The sequence below is a fragment of the Nannospalax galili genome, unplaced genomic scaffold (genome assembly GCF_000622305.1).
Source record: "Nannospalax galili isolate Female #2095 unplaced genomic scaffold, S.galili_v1.0 scaffold60, whole genome shotgun sequence".
NCBI classification, from domain to species: Eukaryota; Metazoa; Chordata; class Mammalia; order Rodentia; family Spalacidae; genus Nannospalax; species Nannospalax galili.
Genome location: NW_008346989.1, coordinates 632,569 through 654,733, shown reverse-complemented (window position 1 = coordinate 654,733; position 22,165 = coordinate 632,569). Strand labels below are relative to the sequence as shown.

Sequence of the window (22,165 nt, the reverse complement as noted above, 5' to 3'; positions counted from 1 at the left end):
TGTGTGTGTGTGTGTGTGTGTGTGTGTGTGTGTGTGTGTGTATGCTTTCTTGCCCAGCAGCAGACAGTGAAGAGGGCTGGTCTCCATGGGCAGAGTGGACTGAGTGTTCTGTCACCTGCGGCTCTGGGACCCAGCAGAGAGGCCGGTCTTGTGATGTCACCAGCAATACCTGTCTGGGCCCCTCCATCCAGACACGTACCTGCAGCCTGGGCAAATGTGATACCCGAAGTGAGTGTCCCCTGCCACACCCTAGGGTGGGGTACATGGCTTGCCATGTGAGTATGACAGCAACTGGTGCCTGCTGATGTCTGGAGGCTATGGCCTCAGTGAGGGTTTTTACCAGGAGAAGAGCTTTCTCCTGAGTGAAGGTCCTGCTCCCTGTCGGTATAAACAAGATTTAGCTGGGAAGGCAGACCTTGGGGGAGTGGTCCAGCCCCAGGACACAGCCTGAGACGCTGACTTCTCTCTGCTTCCTGTTTCAGTTCGGCAAAATGGCGGCTGGAGCCACTGGTCACCCTGGTCCTCATGCTCTGTGACCTGTGGAGTTGGCAACGTTACCCGAATCCGTCTCTGCAACTCGCCGGTGCCCCAGATGGGTGGCAAGAACTGCAAAGGCAGTGGCCGGGAGACCAAGACCTGCCAGGGTGCCCCATGCCCAAGTGAGCACCATGGGGTGGAGGGGGTCCAGCCCAGTCGGGTCATTAAAGCGAAAGTCAGCCCAAAGGCAGTGGCCGGGAGACCAAGACCTGCCAGGGTGCCCCATGCCCAAGTAAGCACCATGGGGTGGAGGGGGGTCCAGCCCAGTCGGGTCATTAAAGCGAAAGTCAGCACAGCTCCAGCAGTGCTCTGTGGTGTTCTGAGGTCAGTGCCCATTACTGGCCCCAAGCCCTGACCTCCTGAGCTAGCCCAATGTTCATTGAACCTGCACAGAGCAGTCAGATGGACAGTGATGTTCACTTGCAGAAAGACATAATCGTAAATTTGGAGCTGGAACCGTGGGTCAGCAGAGTGGGTCTCAGGACAGGACTTTGCTTGTTTCTGAGCCACACCAAGCCACGGCTTAGGGGAACTGCAGCTTAGTGGACCAGACCCTATCCAGGGAGGCTGGGCTCCCATCATGCACTGCTGCAGGGGGATTGCTTTCACGTTGGGTTATCTTCCTGGCTGTGCCCTGTATAGCTGCTCTGTGCAATAAGTTTCCACCTACACAGCACTTCAGAGCTGAGGTTAGTCTCCTGGCTTGGTAAAGAATTCTAGGCCTTTAGCTATAAAAGGTTGTAAGGATTTCCCTTTAAAGACAAATAAATCTGTGTACAGTTCTGTAATCAGCACTGCTCTCTCACTCACAGTCATGGAAGGTTCACGGGAGCCCAGTTTCTCCCTGTTCTCCTAGACCTTCTTCTGCTGCATAGAAACAACCAGGGCGTCACCTTCGTCTTCTTTCCTCTGTTCTGGTCAGCGCCCATCACGTGTCTGCTCCTTCACTCCCCTCTCAACCCGCTTCCCTGGCTCTCTCCACAGTCGATGGCCGCTGGAGCCCTTGGTCTCCGTGGTCGACCTGCACAGTCACCTGTGCTGGAGGGATCCGTGAGCGCACACGTGCGTGCAACAGCCCTGAGCCCCAGTATGGTGGGAAGGACTGCGTGGGGGATGTAAAGGAACACCAGATGTGCAACAAGAGGAGCTGCCCCATCGGTGAGTGACAGAGCATGCATGTGGCGTGTGTGTGTGTACACTTGCTCATGTGTGTATATACGTGTCAAAGGAGCTGCCTTATTGGTGAGTCACAGGGCATGCATGTGGGGAGGGGCACATGTGCATGTGTTAAAGGATTTATTGAAGGGTGTGTTCTGTAGGGGGAGGTGTCTTAGCCAGAGATGCCTCTGAAGAAACCTCTGGTGTTTATTCTGATACAAAATACAACCATTTTGTGAACTCCTTAGATGTATAGAAAATAAAAACCTGCATATGTAGAAACAGATATTTTTAATAACTATTTTATGCTCCAGAATATTTATGCAAATGCAGAGATGATTGTGCAGTATGTTGTGAACAATGTGACAATGTGACCACATACAAATGATAACCTGCACATGGGCTTGCAATCTGTCACACTCTCATCTTGAAAGATACTCTCAGCTGATATAGCCTTTGGTGACACTCTAGTTCCACACTGAGTAGATGTCCCCAGAATATCCCTAGCAGCACAATTTAAGGGCAACTGAACCAGAGTACCTGACAGACACAGGCAAGAGCTTCCATCTGTGAGTGTCTGGTGTTGCTTGAGGCAGGTGTTACCCAGCCTTAGCTGTGTCCTCCGTGCAGATGGATGCTTATCCAACCCATGCTTCCCTGGAGCTGAATGCAACAGCTTCCCTGATGGGTCCTGGTCCTGTGGTTCCTGCCCAGTGGGCTTCTTGGGCAACGGCACCCACTGTGAAGACCTGGATGAGGTAGATACCCCCACCTCGGGCATCAGGGTACCCTGTAGAGATGGGGAGAGGAGCTCACTTATGCCTGTCCTCACAGTGTGCTGTGGTCACGGACATCTGCTTCTCAACCAACAAAGTTTCCCGCTGTGTCAACACCCAGCCTGGCTTCCACTGCCTGCCCTGCCCCCCACGCTACAAGGGGAGCCAGCCTTTTGGGGTTGGCCTGGAGGCTGCCAGGACAGAAAAGCAGGTGAGCGAGGCTGGCCTTGTCTATATTACTAAAGGCTTTGAAAAAAAAAAAAACAAAACAGACAATCCAGATAAGTGGAGATGGGATAGGGAGGAGAAAGGGCAGTCAGTGCTGTTGGGAGAGAGATGGAGAGAATGTTCCCCTGGAAGCCTCGAAGCCTCTGTCCACCTGGATCCTCTCCTACTGACATGGAGGAATCTAGGTCTAAGTTTTCATGCAAAGGACCTATGAGTATCAGAGTAGCAAGAAAGCCTTGCTCTGTTCTGGGCTGCCGTAGCAGGATGCCAGAAGCAGGGCAGGGATAATGGACAGAGGACTTATTTTTCAAATTTTGGGAGGCTGGAAGTCTAGGAGTTCAAGATTGAGGACCAGGCAGCTAGTGAGGGTCTCTGTGCTGTTATTCTATGGTAGAAGTCGCACACACACACACACACACAGAGAGAGAGAGAGAGAGAGAGAGAGAGAGAGAGAGAGAGAGAGAGAGAGAGATACTCAAGCACTCAGCACTCAGCATTGATCCACAGAGGAGAGAGGGTCCCTGCTGACTAAACACCTGCCATGAGGCCCTACTTCCCGAAGCTGTTGCACTGGGTCTGGGGGCTTCACACGTGCCTTGGAGTTCGAGGGTCTAACTAAAGCAAAGCTGTGGCAAGTGGTATTACCTGGTAATGCAGAAACAGTGTTGTCTAGCTTAGAGAACTGTTGACAAGCTCTCAAGACCACTTCCTGACAGGTCTAAAGTTGTTTAAGGACCTAGTGTCTTACCATGCCCCCCACGTCCCCTCAAGAATGAACCCCTCGTCTCCTGGGGGTGCCCATGACTGATCTCTTTCCTTTAGTTCATGCCACTTTGGTCCTTCAGGTGTGTGAGCCAGAAAATCCGTGCAAGGACAAGACTCACAGCTGCCACAAGCATGCAGAGTGCATATACTTGGGCCACTTCAGTGACCCCATGTACAAGTGTGAGTGCCAGACAGGCTATGCAGGAGACGGACTCATCTGTGGGGAGGACTCAGATCTGGATGGCTGGCCCAACAACAACCTGGTGTGTGCCACCAATGCCACCTACCACTGCATCAAGGTGAGACACATACCAACCTCGAGCCAGGAGAAAAGCTCCTCCTCAGTCAGTGTGGGGCGTGGACTCCAGTCTCTCCTCAGTCAGTGTGGGGCGTGGACTCCAGTCTCTCCTCAGTCAGTGTGGGGCGTGGACTCCAGTCTCTCCTCAGTCAGTGTGGGGCGTGGACTCCAGTCTCTCCTCAGTCAGTGTGGGGTGTGGACTCCAGTCCCTTCTCAGTCATACACTGCCAGGAGGGACTGAGTGTGTTTGGAAATGATGGCCTTACTATTAAGTGAGAAATTCCTGCTTGCCCTGTTCCCTCCTACACTCCACACAGATTGCCTACTTTGAGGCTAGAGCATGCATTTTCTATACCTACAGGGATGGAGAGAGTGTGTGTGGTGCGTGCTGTTCACAGGTGTCTGCCACAACACTGCTCACAGTTGGCTTTGCTATTGATTTTCCTTGTGTTCCAGGAGTCACTGTTTAAAGCAACACAGGTTCATGCTGCTTGTTGTTGGGCCGTAGGCTGGAAGCAGTGAGGGGACAGGCTGACTATGTGCCTGACCCCAGGGTGTGGGTATTACCACCCCCAGACAAGCTGGGCTGCTGGCTGTTACTTTGAAAATTCCTAGAAACTTTCCTAGACACACACATGTCTGGGGATCAGGGTTGGGTCCACTACGCAGGGTGTTAGTACAGTTTTGTAACTTCACAAATGTTAAGTGCTGGAGGGTTACAAAACAGGTCATCGTTGTGGGTATATTTAATACTCATTTTAAGTTTAAAGTGATAACATTTTAATGCAGAAATTTCTACTTTCAGTGCCTCTTAATTAAAGGAGGCAAGTATTGGCTGATACAAACCTCAAAGAAATGAGGCAGAAGTGTCCACCCTGTGGTACCCTGGCCCAGGCAGCTTGCTTCCTCCTGTCTGTGGGGATGTCTGGCTTTTAAAACCTTTGTCAGTGTAACAGCTTCAAAATGGCAGGTTTCACACAAATACTATGTATATGGGAACACACACACTATGTACACACACACACACACACACACACACGGTCAGTACTGTGGAACCCAAGCCTGCACTCCCCTGCCCTGCTTCCAGGGTCCCTCAGTTGGGTCGTGTAGTTCAGGTTTGCATCACAACATGGGGGATAAAGCAATTCTGCTTTAACTGCTACCATGTGTCTGTCAGGCTGTGAGCTTGACTGCCTCCCAAGCACTGACTCTGTCCAGTAATTACAAGGCCTACAGCATGCACACCTATGGAAGGCTTATTTCTTTGAAACCTGCTGGCCAGTGAGGGTTGAGGTTGCATGCCGGGGCCCTTGATTCATCAGCTGAGGCCATGGGAAGGACAGGACACTAAGCGCCTGCCACTTCACGTCTCCTGGGAGAGGCAGTCCCTCACTTTCCTCTGGTCTCTCAGGCGTCGGGTCCCTTCCTGGTCACCCTCGCCTCAGAACAAGCTCCTTCAGTCCCTACTGCTGAGCAGCAGTGACTTAATTCCCAGAATAGAACCTAAAAGAATAGCTCGGGCTCTGAGTGCTGGCTCTAGCCCCTTCTCTTGCTTTAGGTTGAGGTCCTGTATCAGATCTTCACATTCTCTGTACCATAACCCCTGTTTTCCATTGCCTGCTTTGGAGAGAAGGGCATTTCAGAATGATTTCATGATCATCATTCCTCCTCTAATTATAGGACAACTGCCCCAAACTGCCCAATTCGGGTCAGGAGGATTTCGATAAGGATGGAATCGGTGATGCCTGTGATGAGGACGATGATAATGATGGTGTGAGCGATGAGAAGGTAGGGTGGGAACTGCACTTGTGTGCTGAGAGGCCGGAGGAGCCCAGAGCTCTATATCAATGGTCTTCTGAGTGCTGTTTCCTGACATGTATTTATGAAAAACTTCCAGAAGTCACCAATAAAGTTGTCACTACAAATGCAGATTATTTGGTGTGTGGGGGTCAATGGGGTGCACTGCAGAAATTGTGCTTAATCATTTCACTTTTCCTAATTGCTTTGAAAGTGCTCATGGGCTTCCATTCCTTCTGGTCGGTTGCTCTGGAGGCAAGTGGCAATTGTTGCAAACAGAAGGTTTAACATATTGGCTCAAGGTGTAGAGAATAAGAGACTGTGGAGTGTGTGTGCTTGGATAGGGCTCCTATATTAAGCCTCACTCGTCCATGCTTCAGGGACCATTGTGGAAGAGGGAGTGGAAAGATTGCAAGAGTCGGGGTCGGCGCATGAACACAAGGGAACAGAGGCTTTCAGGCTTCTGGGAACTTGTGTGTAAGAACTTACAGCAATGGTGACAAGACCCACACCAAACTCAATCACACAAATACCCAGCATAGACCTGGAGAAATGGGCAGGAGGCCCCAAACATAGTTGAGGAACTAGTGTCAATTGATTACTTCTGGGTGAGGGAGACTTGATCTTCTTTAAGGGAGGGACTCTAGATAGGCTGGCTAGATGTCAGCGTATTAACTTATACTGAGAGACATCTGGGTACAAATGCTTGACCAGATAGGCCTTAACATATATGACAAAATGCATGACATTACTTGAGGGGCTATGAGGGATGTGGATGGGATAGGTGGTCTAAATATGACTAAAGTCTATTGTATGAAATGCACAAAATAATCAATAAAAATATACATCAAAAAACCAAACAACCCCCCCCCCAAAACAACACGTTGCCTCACGTGTGGCGCCGGTGGGTTTCCTGCGTTGGGACTCAGCGCTCTCCTCCGCTGGCTTCCCTCTGTCCTTTGACCCACTTGTCCATTCATTCTGTCCCTTCCTTTGACTTCACCACAAAGTAGATGAAGTATCAGCTTTGAAGTAGGAAATCTAAATTCCTTTTTAGGATTTTTTTTTAATTTTTTAATTGACTCTTTGGAAGTTTCATGCAATACATTTTGATCATATTTAGATCCTCTACCCTATCTGTACCCTCTTATACACCCCACCAGATTTCATTATTTGTGAGACAGGACAGATGCACACGTACCTATAAAACAATGTGGTATTAAACGTGCTTGTGGAGGGCTGACTCGTTTTCTCTGTTTACATGTTGTTCGTTTTGTTTTAGACCGAGTGCAGGACTTGCAAGCCTTCAGCCTTCTTACGGCCTCTGACAATACCACACTCTTTCTGAAGCTCTGTTTACATGTTGTTCGTTTTGTTTTAGTCCGAGTGCAGGACTTGCAAGCCTTCAGCCTTCTTACGGCCTCTGACAATACCACACTCTTTCTGAAGCTCTTTTTTGGTGTTTTTAGGACAATTGCCAGCTTCTCTTCAATCCCCGTCAGTCTGATTACGACAAGGATGAGGTTGGAGACCGATGTGACAACTGTCCCTATGTGCACAACCCAGCACAGATCGATACAGACGACAACGGAGAGGGAGATGCCTGCTCTGTGGACATTGATGGAGATGGTCAGCGGCTCTGCTCACTTTAGTGACACAGTTCAGGGCTTGTGGTTAGAAGGGACTCAGTGCTCTGTTTCCTCAGGTCCACAGCCATGAATCAATCATCTATAGATCTTTGAAAAAACGATTGCATCCACTGAGCATGCACAGATTTCAAATTTTATTTGTTGCTGTGTGCCTGTGTATGATGTAGGGGGCGGGACGTGCATGTGCCCACAGCATGTGTGGCGGGAGAGGACAGCTTTCAGGAGTCGCGTCTCTCCTTCCATCTTCTTGAGGCAGGGTCTCTTGGTTTTGCATACTACAGGTGGAGCTGTTCAGGGAGTTTTCAGGTGACTCTCCTGTCTCTGCTCCCATCTTGCTATAGGAGTGCTGGGATAACAGATACATGTCACACCATCTAGCTTTTGTATGTGGGGTCTAGGGATCGAACTTAGGTCATCAGGTTTGTGCTGCAAGCATTTTCACTTACCGAGCCATGGTGCCAGTCTCAGGGTTCCATCAGGGCATGTCCACATTTTCTCCTGTAGCCTCAAGAAAGGAGCCCTGAGACCCACCATGCCATGGCACCCGGTCAGTTCTTTCCCAAAGTGTTTAGAGATCACACCATCCCTGCAGAGCCAGGAGCCACTGGGCTCTGCTCGACTCCTCTCTGTGCCCTGCTAGCCTTTCTCTCTCTTCTTGCCTCTTCCCAGCTGGAGTTCTCTCAGCCCCTCTGACTCACTGTAACCTGCCCTGCTATTTGACCCCACCTCAAAGTGTTTTCTAGAAGAACTTTCCAGTTAGGCTCTGCATCTGCCTTGGCCCTAGGAGAGTCTGGACCTCTCTGCCATCTCAAGTCTTGATGCACTCAGTTGCCACCTCAGGTCCATTCTGCTGTGAGCTGATGCATCCAATATGCTGAATGGGGGTCTAAAGTTCTGACACCCTGTCATTTTAAGGGCCCTTTCTTTTGACCTCAAGCCCCTGTGGGGCCTCTTCTTCCTCAGGCATGTGATTGAGGCAAGGCCTGCTTTCTGAGTTGCTGGCTCTGACCCTCCACTTTGTCCCCATGGCCTTTTGGAGTCTCCTCACACCATCTTCTCTAGTATCTCCAGAGCTGGTAGATTTTGTAACCTATTTTCTGATTTCTGAAAATCTTGCCGATCTCTCTCTGCTGAGTTCCTATGGACTCAACACACACTTTCTGGGATCTTGGTGGGAATAGTCAATGCACCAATGCACCAACGCACCAATGCATCAGTGTACCAACTCACCAACACACCAACCTGAGTCTTGAGAGTCACACCTGCACATTCATCCCCTGGCTGGGTGGAGTCACCTGGAGGATTCCAAACACTGATTGTGTTTTAGGCTAAGGGGATTTGGACTTTAACGGGAAATGTGTCATATGTTCTTCCATTAACCTAATAGTATTTACATTTTACCATATTTTTATCTGTTTGATGTGATAAGAAACTCAGCATATCACTGCTTTTTGCCAACAGATGTTTTCAATGAACGAGACAATTGTCCCTTTGTCTACAATACTGATCAGAGAGACACGGATGGTGATGGCGTGGGTGACCACTGTGATAACTGCCCCCTTATGCACAACCCTGATCAGGTAATGGGGCATCTCAGAGCAGGGTTCTAGAGTCCTCAGCTGCTGCCTAGAGATGTCTTTGTGGGTGATGGGGTGTCTTTGAGCAGGGCACCCCATGTCCTCAAGCTGCTTCATGAAGCTGTGCCTGTGTGGTTCCCATGTGCTCTGCCAAGCATGACATGGTTTTCAATAATCTCAGCTGGAACCTCTTACACAACTCAGATCCAAGCACATTATATCTCAGTGGCCACAGGCCAAGTGAGGACGTGGCTTCCTCTCAGTGTTTGAGGGGAAATCAGTCTCCATGGTTACTCTGAGGCAAGCACGGGAGCTGGCTTCGTGTCCAGGCTGACCTCTGAGAGGGACAAGGAGAACGTGACCTAGAGATGTGGTGTGCAGAGCACATTGTAGCAAATGGTGTGAAAAATGGCATTGTTGAGTGTAGTTAACTTTAGTATGTGCCCTGTGGGAAGGGGGTGCAGGCTGGGACAGCCTGAACCCAGGTATCTGGATTCCAGGCTATGTGTGTGGACTGTGAGTAGCCTAACATGCCTCATCTCTTTTCATGGCCCCCAGTGCTGTCCTGTGAGATAGTATGGTGGGCCCCAAGCCTAGCACCCAGAGCCTTCCTGGGCTTCCTCAGGAGTGCTCATGGTGCTTGCCTCCCGCCCTGCCTCCCAGACGGACCTGGACAATGACCTTGTTGGGGATCAGTGTGACAACAATGAAGACATAGATGACGATGGCCACCAGAACAACCAGGACAACTGCCCGTACATCTCCAACTCTAACCAGGCTGATCATGACAACGACGGCAAGGGCGATGCCTGCGACTCTGATGATGACAACGATGGTGTCCCCGATGACAGGGACAACTGCCGGCTTGTGTTCAACCCCGACCAAGAAGATTCAGATGGTGGGTGCCTTTCTCGGCTCATGTATGTGTCCCATAGTAGTCCTCCAGAGCTACTACTTCTGCCGTGAAGTCATTTAGGACTCACACTCAGAAGCTGTTGGCATGGTGGTCATCTTGGGTGCTGGGCACAGAGATGGCTGGTCTTCTGCCTAAGCCTGTTTGGTAGTTTCAGTTTCTTGTTGTGTGTCTAATATTCCATCAGTGACAGACAGGATATGTGTGCTTGTGAATGTTGGGATGAGGAAATCTCTAAGCATCCATGTACTTTTGAAAGATGTTGACAATCTTAGAAATATTGTTCACAGTTCACCATATGAGGCCAGTGAGAATAGGTGATTTATTGCTTTAAGAGTGACATATCTAAAATTGGAGACATGTGAAATGGAAGGTCAGGAACCGTTATAAGTCTGTGGTTGTATGGGCTCTGGAGGTGGTCACATTCCAAGAAGGACTGCAGTCTTGAATAACAAAGTATACAGCTGTGCTTGCTGGTGGGCTAGGCCATGAGCAAGTGGCTGAGGGATCCAATCCGTGACCCAAGCCCTCTTTGGAAGACACATATCCTGAACAAATGGAGATCAGGAGTCTTGGGGTGTTGAGCCAACATGACTCAGAAGCACGTGGAAAGACTGGCCGAGACACAAGGGCAGCCCAAAATCCTCTCTGCGTGAGAAGGAGGGATTTCAGCAGCAAGCTCCCAGCTTGTTTCAGACACCAGAGCAGACAGTGGGAGGTGGGATTTGGCTCACTCAGGAAGAGAGCTGGGAAGGGAAGAAGCTGATAAATGCAGGAATATTTTAATATTTTAAAAATATTCTTATTGGGGCAGGGGATGAAGCCCAGCGTCACATAAACCAGGCAGAGTGGTAAATATCTGTAACCTAGTACTCAAGAGGTAGGGGCAGGAGGATCAGAAGTTCAAGGTTAGCCTCGGCTGCATAGCCATTTGGAGGCCAGCCTTGAACATGAGACTCTGTCTTAAAGAAGGAAAAGGAAAGGAAAAGAAAAGAAAATGCCCGTGCACATGATTCACACAGTAGAGGGGAACACGTGATCATAGATATACGATGGAGTATGTGATAGAAGTAGATAGATGTAGAACTGGAAACTAGTTGAAATATTGGGGGAGTCAAGATACCATATTTGATGTCAACTGTATTTTATTTTTCTGCATCTGAAATTAGAAGTCACAGTGGAGTGTCTGGCTTTACCTCACTGCCTCTACTTAGAGGCATCTCACTTGGCCAAGGGCTGGGCAGCTCTAAGGTCACATGATCCACCCCCTTTGCAGACCAGAGTGGTGAGTGGCCTACCCAATCACTGCCCCAACCTCATTGGGTCAAATTTCCCCAGGGAAAGTCATGTGTGCTGGAAAATGTCCACTTTAAATGCTGAATAGACCAACATGGCTCTGGTTATTAAAAAAGACAGTGAGAAACAGCCAGAAACTCAAGACACATTGCTGGGCAGTGGCCGGATTTACAGTTTTCAGCTCAGAATTTGGGGAGCAGAACTCTCAGGGGGGCAGATTATGCCATCTTTCTGAGATTCCTTGCAGCATACAAGTGTCTTGGATGTGATCCACCCTCAGTCCATAAGTAACTGTTAAGGGCCTGGGCACTCTCTGTCCACACTGAGGAAGACACACGCAAGCCACCTACCTTGTCCCCTTGTGTTTGTTTCTACCTTATCCATAGGTGATGGGCGTGGAGATATTTGTAAGGATGATTTTGACAATGACAATGTCCCAGATATTGATGACGTGTGTCCTGAGAACAATGCCATCAGTGAGACAGATTTCAGGAACTTTCAGATGGTCCCTCTGGACCCCAAGGGAACCACGCAAATTGATCCCAACTGGGTCATTCGTCACCAAGGCAAGGAACTGGTGCAGACGGCAAACTCAGACCCTGGAATTGCTGTAGGTGAGCCTGAGATCCTGGGTGGGGTGATGCTGCTGAGAAAGACCCTGTGGATGAGATTCAGGACTGTCCTTGGTGTGTGGAACTGTTCCCTATATAATCTGGACAGGGGTTTCCAGGAGAACATAGTTTGCTTCTCCATAGTCTCTGGAATGCCAGTTCATGCTATGGACTGTCTAGAAGTGTCACAAGACACATGGAGCCTCTGACCCAGCTCTGTCAGTTGGACAGTTGGGTCTGAACAACTTCCACAGCCTTAGCTAATCTCATAGTGAAGAATTTGGGCTGTGGAAGAGCAGAGTCAACTTAAGTGTCTTAGATACATGTTCAGGTAACACGGACACTGAGGCCCCGGGTGTGTCTCCCTGGACACACAGATACAGACCACGCCAATTTCCTTTGCACTCAGGTTTTGATGAGTTTGGGTCTGTGGACTTCAGCGGCACTTTCTATGTCAACACTGACCGTGATGATGACTATGCTGGCTTCGTCTTTGGTTACCAGTCGAGTAGTCGTTTCTACGTGGTGATGTGGAAACAGGTCACTCAGACCTACTGGGAAGATAAGCCCAGCCGGGCGTACGGCTACTCTGGCGTGTCACTCAAGGTGGTGAACTCCACCACCGGCACAGGCGAGCACCTGAGGAATGCCTTATGGCACACGGGGAACACAGAGGGCCAGGTGAGGGGCCTCACCCAGGGATGACCCTGTAGTCCGAGCCCATTCCAGAGACACCCTTGTGTGCTTGTTAAGTTTCACTCAAGCAGCAGGCATTGTAATCACTGGTGTTGAGCACCTACCGCATTAAACACAAGGTCTGGTGCTTTGGTCAATGTGATTAGCAAGCACAGGCATATCCCCACTCTCTTGCAGAGACAGGAACTTGGCTTCAAAGTGTCAATGTTTTTCTTTATCCAAGAAGCAGAAGACTTGAGTTCAGATCTATAACTGTCTGGGCCAAGGACTGACTGCAAGCCCTCTGCCGTGGGTTTAGGTGCATTGTAATATTCCACCTGCACAGTATGGTGGGAGATACATAGCATTTGTCTGTGTAGCACATAGACCATAAAACACATCAGAGGGGAGGGGGCACAGCAAGCAGGATGTTACTTTGCACAGCCCAGGGGAGGGAGGCTGGTGGGAGTCAGGCGCCCAGCACTCAGCAGTGATGTTCTTCCTCAGGTGCGCACATTATGGCACGACCCCAAAAACATTGGCTGGAAAGACTACACTGCCTACAGGTGGCACCTGATTCACAGACCCAAGACAGGCTACATGAGGTAAGGCCAGCTGTGTGTTTCTATGCAATGACAGCACTCTCAGGACTGCCTTCCCACTGGGTGGCCAGTCCTTCTTCTTCCCACTGGATGGCCAGTCCATCTTCCCACTGGATGGCCAATCCTTCTTCCCACTGGATGGCCAGTCCATCTTCCCACTGGATGGCCAATCCTTCTTCTCACTGGATGGCCAGTCCATCTTCCCACTGGATGGCCAGTCCATCTTCCCACTGGACGGCCAATCCTTCTTCTCACTGGATGGCCAGTCCATCTTCCCACTGGACGGCCAGTCCTTCTTCCCACTGGATGACCAGTCCTTCTTCCCACTGGATGGCCAGTCCTTCTTCCCACTGGATGCGAGCCTTCCTTCCCACTGGACGGCCAGTCCTTCTTCCCACTGGATGACCACCACTCCTTCTTCCCGGATGGCCAGTCCTTCTTCTTCCCACTGGATGGCCAGTCCTTCTTCCCACTGGATGGCCAGTCCTTCTTCCCACTGGATGGTCTCAACAGACATGTTCGTCATTGTAAACTTTTTTATGCCCTTCTCTGGAGTCTTCAGTTTTGAATGTCTCTCTCTTCCGTCTTGCATTCTTATTATACATTATTTAAAAATGTTGAAAAGTGAGCTATACCTTAGGATACTTGGTGGGTGGTAGCAACTCTCCTAGTGAGTGGAGGGTCATCTGGGTGAAACCCAGGGGTCTACACATGCTGAGCAAGTGCTGAGCTATACCCCTGTCAGCCGTCAGGAGTGTGTAGGTCCTTGGGGGTCTGGGTGAGTGAGGTACAGACTGGCTTGTGGTATGTGATATCACTGTAAGAGGCCCTGTCTGTCACTGATGTCCTCCATCAGGGCATTCTGGGGCATCACTTCCCACTCCGGGCCAGGAAGACAGAGCTCTGTCTTAACACAGGCAACTCTCACAGCAAGAAAAAGATGGGAGTCAGGATCTTCATGGAAATGAAGGCTATGGGAACCACGCACAGGGGGAAGACCAGGTTCCTAGGAAAAGAAAGGGCATCTATTCCCCTAGGCGATCAGGAAAAAAACCTCAGAGTGTTGGCTCATAACAACGGACACCACCACAAACAGTCGCTATAAGCACACACCAAGGGTGGCAGCAGGTTTTCTGTGAGAAGGGATGGACCCAGTGCTCCTGGGGGAAAAAAAGCTTTACCCAGGCCATGCTGAAACTCTGATAAGATGGTGGTATCCCAGGTCTGTCTGGGTTGGACTGCATGTGGATCAGTGGTGGAGATCACAGCCACTGGCTGACCCGTGTGTTGTTCCGCTTTCACATTCAGCACCAGGAGGGGAAAGGAGACGCAATGGCATCCAGAGCCAACTGCCAGGCCTCCAGGGGATGTGCTGCAAGTTCAAATTCTCTTTTGTCTTCTGTTCCTTTGCCTGTTTCAGAGTCTTAGTGCATGAAGGAAAGCAGGTCATGGCCGACTCGGGACCGATCTACGACCACACCTATGCTGGTGGGCGCCTGGGCCTGTTCGTCTTCTCCCAAGAAATGGTCTACTTCTCTGACCTCAAGTACGAATGCAGAGGTGAGTTTATGCATCAGAGGATGGTCCTACAGGCCAGCAGGGGCTGGCGTCGTCCACTCTTCTGCTGACAGAAGCTTTGTTCTAGGGCAGTAAACTGATGCTGTGAGCTAGGGCTTTTGCCCTCCCAGCAGAGGTGTGATTTAGGCAACGTAAGTTCTTTTTTGGTGATTTCCTTGTTTTAAATTGAATCTGAATGCCTTTGGTAGGACAGTTTCTGCTACACTGTACTAGGCCGTATAACTTTCTGTCACTCTGCTTTCTGAGTACTTAGAGGCATTTTAGATTTCCATCTTTGCTACAAATTGAAGGAAAGAAGGGAGGAAGGGAAAGACAGAGGGGTGGAGGGAAGGAAACTTCTGTTTAGTTACACTTTAAGAGTTTATCTGAACCGAAATGTAAACCTGGAAGCAAACCCAACTCTCCAGTCTAACTGCATGTCTTCGATAGAGGAGACAATTAAGGCTCAGAGATATTTCTTAAACTCAAACCTTGAAAATCACACATGAATCATAGATAAGAACCATGATTTCTCTGCTCACTCCCATCCAAGATCCCTTTACCTTACATTAGGAGGCTATCGAAGACATTTCATTTTTCCATTATCCACTCATCGACCCAAACATCAAATATACATCATCCATCCATCCAGACACCTATTTATCCATCCATTCATCCATCTACTTAACCAAAATCCATCCATTCATGAAGACATCTAGCCACCCTCCCATACATTTACTTATTCATCCAAACACCCATTCATCCATCTACCCATCCATCTATCCTTCCTTATATCCATCCATCCATCCATGCATCCATCCACGCATCCATCCATCCATCTTCCTTCCTTCCATCTATACAAACACCATTCATCCACTCATCTATTCCATTAGTCCAAACATCTATCCATACCTGTTATCCATCATCCATCCATCCATCCATCCATCCACCATCCGTCCATCCATCCATCCACCATCTGTCCGTCCATCCACCATCCATCCACCATCCGTCCATCCATCCATCCATCCTCATCCACTCACTGTCCATCCATCCACTCACCATCCATCCATCCATCCTTTCACCCAGCTATCCCATTTATGCCATTTAAAAGTTAATTAAAGATGTTTGAGGTCATAGATGAAACAGACACATGTAATCTCAGTGATTGGGAGACTGAGGCAGGGGCTCCTGACCACCACAAGTTTGAGGCCAGTCTAGGTTACACAATGAGTTCCAATCTAGCTATGAGGAGATAACTGCTTCCCACAAACAAACACCCAGTATAAAATATTCCCTGTTTCTGCCATTCTAATTCTGGTGCTCCTTCTCTTGCAGATGTTTAGAGATGCTGTACAGCTGTATTGCCCGCAGAGTGCCGCACTGTTTCCTGGACATTCAGGTTCACTCTGGTACTTGCAGCTTTTCTCTCTTATGGCATTTCCCATTTCCTGACCGTAACTGAGTGGATCTTCCCCTCCTTCATGAGCCCCAAGTCCAAGTACTTTCAGAGGATTGACACAGAGGGAGCGCCAAGATGAAGGACTCGCCTACTGCCAGAAAACAGTTTGATGAGATATGAGATGTGGATGAAAATCGAGCATGACATTGTGTAGCTTTTTCTCGTTTGTTTAAAGAGAATGACGTTTACATGTAAAATGTAATTACTTACTGTATTTATGTGTATATGGAGTTGAAGGGAATATTGTGCATAAGTCATCATAAATTAAGCATGAAAAATATCACTCAGCTACTTTCAGTGCTTAATGTTCTCCCTGTTCTTGGGTCTGTGCTGTTCTACAGTAACATGCAGATCCTATCAAGTCACTCATGAAGAAGGGTCAGGTAAAGTTTGGAATAATGCTGCAGAACGAAGAGGCTAGAAGATAATCATCACATGAGACTGTGGCCCCACATCCAATCATGTAAGACACCGACTAATTACACTATTGAAAACAGTCACAAAACTAGACGACTACCACTTCCCCCTTACTCCTCTTGATCCATAGTGACAGCTGTTTTGACAAAGACAAAGAAGGCGTGGCCCTGAAAGGGGACCACTAGAGATGCCAGCTGTGGGCTCTTCAGAGCCTCCCCCAGAGCCAAGCGCCTCCCGTTCACCTGGCCTCCTGGAGCGCCCACCTGGTGCTCATCAGGCTCTGTAGGATGACTGCTAGGATCGCTGCCTGGGCACCTTTCCCCATATCTGCTACTGGGAAACAGAGTGGCAGATAATCAACAAATGCACTTTGGCCCCCCGTTTCTATTCCAGGCTTCGGAGAGGATGGAAAAGTTGCTTTTGTCTAAGTTGGTAATACATTTCATTAAGGTTCCAGGCATACCTGCTTTGTTAGTATTTATTAAATGAATTTAGAATACAGCTCTACTCACCAATAACTTATTTTAAAGATGCAAAGTAACAATATGGAGTGTTTATCTAGAAATAAACATATAACAAGGATATAATAACATAAAGACATACAACAAAAATATCTGCTGGTTGAAATACAAGGCTTTATAATGCTGTCATGATGAATTTCACTGTAAAATGAAGTAGGGTGAATAAATAGAAAGGATCAATTCATTACAGAACCTTGATACACACAGTTACTGATGATTTTAATTCAATTTATTATTATTATTTCTTCGCTATATAGAAAAATCAGCATTTGTTTTTGCCAGACACACCCAGTAGTCAGTCACACGGTAAACGCTTGGCTTATTTTTTACTTTCAGGTACATGATCTTGCTCAAGGAAATACTAGGCCCTCCATTCTACATGAGTCCAGTGGAAGCTTACCTTGTCCCTCTGACATGGGGCATATCTCTCTCCCCTTTCTATTAATGGTGACTGCATTTCTAAGTCAGATAGAAATAATCCGTAAGTTCAGTCTGAGTTTCCACACTTTGTTTTCATGTAGTTATTTGTGTGCTGCTGCTTTGAGGGTGGACTTTTTCTGAGCTTTTTGTTTTCTGTGGAACTGTACTCCCAAGACCAACACGGGGTTGGGAGACTTCCCAGCTGTGCGGATGGTGGAGTGTGTGCAGGTTTCTGTTTGGGGGCATCTGGCTGAATGGTACCAGGAGGGGCGTTGGTGTGAATACTTAATGTACCATATTTTTTGTAAATTATTTATGTCTTTTAAAACAAGCTTCTCATATGGGTCAACGAAACTTTGTTTTGCCAAAGACTGTAAATATTTATTTATTTGTTTACCTGGTCCAAATTTCACCACTGAAATCCTACATTTAGCTAGAGCTTCATTTTTATACTAAAGATTAACAATAGCAAATAAATTATAAAAAGGTTTCTATAAACGAATCTCTCTCCCTTTTTTAAAAAGAATTAGTGGGATTCCTTCTTGGGGGAGGGAGAAAGTTTCACCTAGAGAGAACTGACATTAAGCTTCCTGGAGCTTAAAGGACATTAAGCTTTCTGGAGCTCAAAGGAGCTTGCTTCCCTTGGCTGCAGGATTTCCTGGTATCTGCACAGGTTCAAGGGCAGGATCAAGGTCCAAAGCAGCTGTCTTTGCCATGGGTTCTGTTCCACTGAAGGCCTTGGGATACACATGCCTCAGACCCTCCGCAAGGCCTCCCTCGCTGTCAGTTCTTCTTGTTAGAGGGGAGTGGAGCCTTGCAGTAGATCCAGCAAGCATCACTAAAGGCTTCAGAAAAGGGTGAGACACAAGGGATCGCTCAGTCACACCGTGGGCACTTCCCTGCCTGCTGCTCCCAAACAGAGGATGGAGTGGAGACCATAAGGCACATTTGGAACCACCCTGCTGCACACAGCAAGTCCTGGGCTAGTCCAGGGAAGAGGCCATAGTAGTCCCGGAGTTTCCTCAGCACCCAGTCGATGGGAATTTCTGACAGTAGAGTCAAAGAGACGGAGAGAAACGAGAAAGGAATGGAGGGAGAGGAGAAAGAAAGTAAGGAGGGAGGGAGGGAGGGGAGAGAGGGGGGAGGGAGAGGGGAAGGGACGGGGGAGGGAGAGGAGAAAAAGTAAGGCGGGGGAGAATAGCTTTCTTTGGGTGCAGTAGCTGGGGTGGGCCTGATAAGTGAGCCTGAAAATGTCAGAACCCTAGTTAGAAGGAAAGGGAAGGGAGGGGGAGGGAGGGAAGGGAACCACAGGGTAAGGGAACATGACTTTGGCTTGCCTTTGGGGCAGTGTGGAAGGACACTTAACACACATTTTATTCAAGAAATAAAAAGACACAGGTCAGGAATAAGCAGTGCTGAGAAGCCGCCTTAACATGGGACACTGCTCAGTGCTTTGAGTTCAGATTCTTTTCTTTTTGATCATTGTCTGACAGTGTGGTTTTTTTCCCTGTGGCCCTGGGCATATCAGAGTCACTGTCTCCAAGTCTGAAGTTTGTGTGCCCATGACCTGAGCAGACCTGAGGGGTCCCTGGAGTCTGGTGACTTATATGAGAGAAAAGCCCACATCTCCTCTCGTGATGCTCACAGGTTCCCAGGTTCTGGAAGCTGAGACTGTGCTCCAATGGGGCCAGGACTTTGAAAGTGGAAGAATCTGTGTTCCGTATTATCTCCAGGTACAGACTGCAGGCCTGTGCGTTGAAGGTGTCCAGGCCACAGCAGGCAACTGGATTTGGGGTTCGTGACCTAAGAGATGAGAGGCTCTGGGTCAGAATCAGAACCTTGTTCGTCAATCCAGCCTGTGCCCTTCCAAGGCTAAGGTGAACTCTTCCTCAGCTGTGGGAGTTTTTAGACCCTTCCATGGCGCTTGAAGGTTTTTGGAAGTCTGGGCTGACTTTGCTCAAGTACTCTGGATTTCTCAGAGTAGTCTTTCTGGCCCTGAGGCAGAGTGGTTCCTGAGCTGCAGGGAACCAGTTTAGGGGAGCTGGGGTTGTTCCCCTACTTCCAGACACATGGCTCCGTGAGCGATGGTGAACTGGAGATGGTCACACATACGCTGGGGAATTCTGGTGAGAACTGAAAACGCAGATGAGACATTGATGTGGTCCTTTCCTCTCTCGGCTGGTGCTCTTCAGAGTCAATACCTCAGTGCCAGCAGGTCAGCCGAAAGAATGGAGGCCCTGCCAGCCACCTCCCCAGGGACGGGTGCTGCTCTGCTCCTGGGGAAAAACACTTAGCAGAGCGCATTGTTCGGATAGAGAGCTCACTGCCAAGGCAGTCAGGACAGTAGCTGGGAAACTCCTTGGGTATTCTTGCCAAGAAGTCTGGGCCACCAGTCGCCAAGTGCTGGCCCTAGGCACCTCTGAGTCCTTGCTGCCCCCGCACAAAACAGGGCCACAGGGGTGCCAAGGCCTACTTCTGCCCCTATCTCCTTCCATGTGAGGTTCTAAGAAGCCTTGTGGAGTGGGTTGGCATGGAGACTAGGCAACCATTCCCCTCTGGCCTCCTCAGGAGCACAGGCTGTTGCTTGTAGGTACAGCAGGACCCTGCGCTGGATTCATGGGAATTCCTTTTAGAACGTCACACTTCTAGCCATATTTGACATTCTTTGCATCATATGATGGTTTTCCCACAGCAAACACATCAAATGTGTTACAAGAAGTGATATTTTAACATTGAGCTTCCGGCAAAGAGACACGGTGCACATGCCTTGAACTCTAGTGGGAAGACCAGATTTCAGCTGAGAGCCCTGTGTGAAAGTGCTGGGTGTCTGTCTGCAGACAGGGTGGGCAGAGGGAGGGGGAGGGGGAAGGCATGCATTCAAATGGGTCAGCTGTTGGGCTGGGAGTGAGCTGTTAAACTCTGGGTGCCTCAATCTATCATGTGAAGTGAGGTCAGGTGCTCAACAAACCAAGGGCTTTGCTGTTTAAGCCATATCTGGAGCAATTCGAGATGCTCTGGCATCCAAGCAGACAGTGAAAGTTCATTCTTGATCATTAATTATGGTTCTGTGCATGCTACTGAGCTTGTCTTTGAGGAAACTGGTCAGGGCCGCTCCACAGGGGCTCTGCCCTCCCTCAGAGTCACCCTCATCCATGACTGGCTGTGTCCCTGGGCAAGTTACCTCCTCTAACCTTCATATCGTCACCTATTATAAAGCACAAATAACTTGTCCTTTAAGGAGGATATTGTGAGAACTAACTAGAATTATTAGTAATAAAACAAACAATTTGAGTGTTTTGGGTGCACAGAAGATGGAAGAGAAAATGATGGTTTGAAAGGAGAGAGAACGAACAGAAGCGATTTGGGGCAGGGTGCATATTGCAGCCCCCTGGTGTAGCATGAAAAGCACCAGCGGCTGTGGATGCCTCTGAGTGATAGAGTAGCTGAGACCTCGGACAATGAGGTCAGCATGAGCCAGGTGGCATGGACTAGTGACGTCAGTTTGCAGCAGGAAACCTCCCCAGGCATCTGAATGGGATACTGAAGTGGTCAAGAAACACTCAAATCTTAACCAAACCCCACTGGGTGTACACTTTCAGAGGAATGAGATTTTATAAGCTTAAATGTGAGTTAGTGCACTTTTAAAAAGGACTGTGTCGATGGGGGAAACATAGGGAGTCTGGAGCTGAGAGTTACAGTCCAGATGGGAGGAAGCTGGAGCCAGCGAAGGCTTCCTCAGAGCCCAGAATGCTGATGGGGTCATGGTCTAGCGACCGGAGGAGGGTGACCACATGTTTGTCCATGTCCATGACTGGAACTATTGTAACAGTAAAACCAGCTTCCTTGTGCGATCATCAGCATCGGGGAAACCTTGTGACCCAGGTTCTGCCTTAGCCTGGGGCAGAGCATAGATGTGGGCATGGGCCACCCTATTTGGTGTGGAAGTGACCCTGAGAGCTGAGGGATGAGGGAGAGGAGCTGAAGTATGTGTCACTGAATAGGTAGGTCACTGTTGTGGGCAGGTGAAGCTGGGCTGTCCAGGACCCACTTGAGGATCAGGGAGGGACAGTTCTTTTGAAGCGAGGAGCCTAGGGCAGGCTTTTCTCTATCAAGTAGACTCCTAACCAGCCTTTAACTACTTCCTGGAGAAATAAAATAAAGAGGTTGTTGGCCTGGGCCAATGCCTCCATAAGCTAGGCTCAGACACCATCCTCATCAGGACAATTACGAAAGTAATAGTTGAAGCAGAGGAAAAAGATTCATCCAGGGAGGTCACACGGGGAAGAGGGTCCAGATGTGGGGTTCAGGTTTAAAGAGAAGGGTAAGAGGTACAAAGCTTAGCAGTCCTGGCCAAGGGTGTTCCTACCTGGCATCATCACCTTCCAGTCTCTCAGGAAGGTGGTCTGGTAAGTTGTCAGACCTGTGTGAAATCTCCTCCTGAGAGACAATAGACCTTTCTGGTGGCCACCAGGCTTCGGATTTTCCCTTCTCCTAGCATGAGACTGCAGGGGAAATTCCAGTTTCTTGGGATCAGTTGTTTCAACAGTCTGACAGCCATAGGGGCACAAGTATCTCTATAGAATGTCTTCATTCCTGCCCAGGACACTGCAACGTGGGGCAGAAAACATAGGAGACGTTCCCCACTTCAGCTTCTAATAGCTGTTTGGAGCTGAGGTCTGGGACACAGCACAAGGGAGCCCAGTGCCATCTACTCTGCCCTCTGGGTGCAGATTCTCCTGCCCATGGAGAGAGCTCTGACTTGGTGCTCTGTTCTAGACAGTGCAGTACAAACCCTGAATCCACATACTTACATCCTGGTTTCTAGCCAAGTGCTCTGGCCAACATGAACTTGTGAGTGAGTCTGGACAGACAGCCTTTCTGGTTTCCAAGCTGGGCCTCTCACCCGGCT

General features: G+C 49.0%; 1 protein-coding gene across 2 annotated transcripts in view; it reads left to right on the top strand.

Annotated features, from left to right (window-relative positions):
* The window catches only part of Thbs2 (thrombospondin 2), a 31,299-nt gene extending 14,217 nt beyond the window's left edge, over positions 1 to 17,082 (top strand). The window contains exons 8-22 of one of the 2 annotated variants that reach the window (XM_029568471.1): positions 58 to 228; positions 483 to 659; positions 1,522 to 1,695; positions 2,326 to 2,453; positions 2,530 to 2,682; positions 3,545 to 3,763; positions 5,443 to 5,550; positions 7,029 to 7,188; positions 8,670 to 8,788; positions 9,449 to 9,683; positions 11,381 to 11,608; positions 12,015 to 12,286; positions 12,788 to 12,885; positions 14,303 to 14,442; positions 15,775 to 17,082. In XM_029568471.1, the coding sequence (XP_029424331.1) occupies positions 58 to 228; positions 483 to 659; positions 1,522 to 1,695; positions 2,326 to 2,453; positions 2,530 to 2,682; positions 3,545 to 3,763; positions 5,443 to 5,550; positions 7,029 to 7,188; positions 8,670 to 8,788; positions 9,449 to 9,683; positions 11,381 to 11,608; positions 12,015 to 12,286; positions 12,788 to 12,885; positions 14,303 to 14,442; positions 15,775 to 15,782 (2,390 nt within the window). In that variant the 3' untranslated portion in view covers positions 15,783 to 17,082. The remainder of the gene's footprint in view (positions 1 to 57; positions 229 to 482; positions 660 to 1,521; positions 1,696 to 2,325; positions 2,454 to 2,529; positions 2,683 to 3,544; positions 3,764 to 5,442; positions 5,551 to 7,028; positions 7,189 to 8,669; positions 8,789 to 9,448; positions 9,684 to 11,380; positions 11,609 to 12,014; positions 12,287 to 12,787; positions 12,886 to 14,302; positions 14,443 to 15,774) is intronic. The other variant, XM_008843387.3, reaches the window with a different exon arrangement.
* Positions 17,083 to 22,165: the final 5,083 nt, after the last annotated feature.